We start from the raw sequence: 1189 nt of genomic DNA on the forward strand, positions 1-1189 counted from the left end.
AAGGGGGGTGGTCCCTGGGGAGTTCTGGGGGCTTTGGGGTCCCTTGGGGATCCATGTGGGAACTGGGGGTGCTCAGGGGGTTCCTCTGGGGGTGCTGGGGGGAAATGTGGGGTCCTGGGGATATCACCCATGGGTGCTGGGGGACGGTGCTGGGGGGTGCAGGAGAGGAACTGAAGGCGCTGTGGGGTGTTCTCAGTTGTTCTCTGGGGGGGGTCACTGACCTTGTCCCATCCCCCAGGGCTGCGGCAGCGCCGGAGAGTCCCAGAGAAAAGGGGGGCCCCCACCCAGCCCCCCCCAGACCCCCTGGGCTGGTTCGGGGTGCTGGTGCCCCCCAGTCTGCGGCAGGCACAGGGCAGCTTCCAGAAGGGTGAGAAGGGGGGCCTGGCACTGGGGAGTGCCTGGGGACCCCCCAAAACTAGGGGGGATCTGGGGGGGGGTCCCTGAACCCTGGGGGGAACTTGGGGATCCAAAGCAGGGGGGTCCCAAATCTGGGGTGTCCCCAAAGAAAAGGGGATCAACAAAAGTGGGAAGGGCCCGAAGGTCATGACCCCACATGAGCCCTTTGGCCCCAGGGGTGACTCTGGCCGTGGAGGTGGCCGAGCTCCAGGGCACCGTGGACGCCGCGGCCACGCGGTACCGGCACCTCCTGCGGCAGAAACGGCTCCTGGGCGGGGACAGAGGGGACAGAGAGACCTCTGGGGACAGCAGCGCCTCAGGAACCCTGGGGGACACCGAGACCCCCAGCAACACTGAGACCCCCAGCAACACCGAGACCCCCAGCAACACCGAGACCACGGGGACGCCGGATGACGTCAAGGCCCAGGGAGACACCAAGGGTGGCACAGTGACCGCAGGGGACACAGGGACTGCGTGACATGGACACTGAGAGGACCAGGGACACTCTGCAGGTGACACGGGGGACACTGAGGTGGCACCATGACCCACAGGGCCACAAGTAACAGAGCCATGATAACACTTCACAGGTGACACAGAGCCTGCCCAGGTGACACAGCACCTGCCCACGGGTGACACTGAGTCCCCAAGGACCCTGCAGGTGACGCTGAGACCCACTCGTGGGTGACATGGAGCCCCCAAGGACCCTGTGGGTGACACTGAGCTCCACCAGTGGGTGGCAGTGCTGTCATCACCCACGTGACAGGACCACCCCAGGGCCCCCCGTGTCTGCCCC

The 1189-nt window shown here is 66.2% G+C and overlaps 1 protein-coding gene across 1 annotated transcript; it reads left to right on the forward strand.

Moving 5' to 3' along the window:
• Positions 1-196: 196 nt before the first annotated feature.
• On the forward strand, positions 197-1183 carry CCDC115 (coiled-coil domain containing 115; the record flags this gene model as incomplete). The annotated part of the gene is made up of 4 exons (XM_027911411.1): positions 197-367; positions 573-728; positions 783-908; positions 984-1183. Coding segments are annotated over 3 exons (419 nt in total), but the record flags the coding sequence as incomplete, so codon positions are not given.
• Between the last annotated feature and the right edge of the window lie 6 nt (positions 1184-1189).

The sequence above is a fragment of the Empidonax traillii genome, unplaced genomic scaffold, assembly GCF_003031625.1.
Source record: "Empidonax traillii isolate 1590-97213 ecotype Southwest subspecies unplaced genomic scaffold, ASM303162v1 scaffold22057:size9269, whole genome shotgun sequence".
Lineage (NCBI taxonomy): Eukaryota > Metazoa > Chordata > Aves > Passeriformes > Tyrannidae > Empidonax > Empidonax traillii.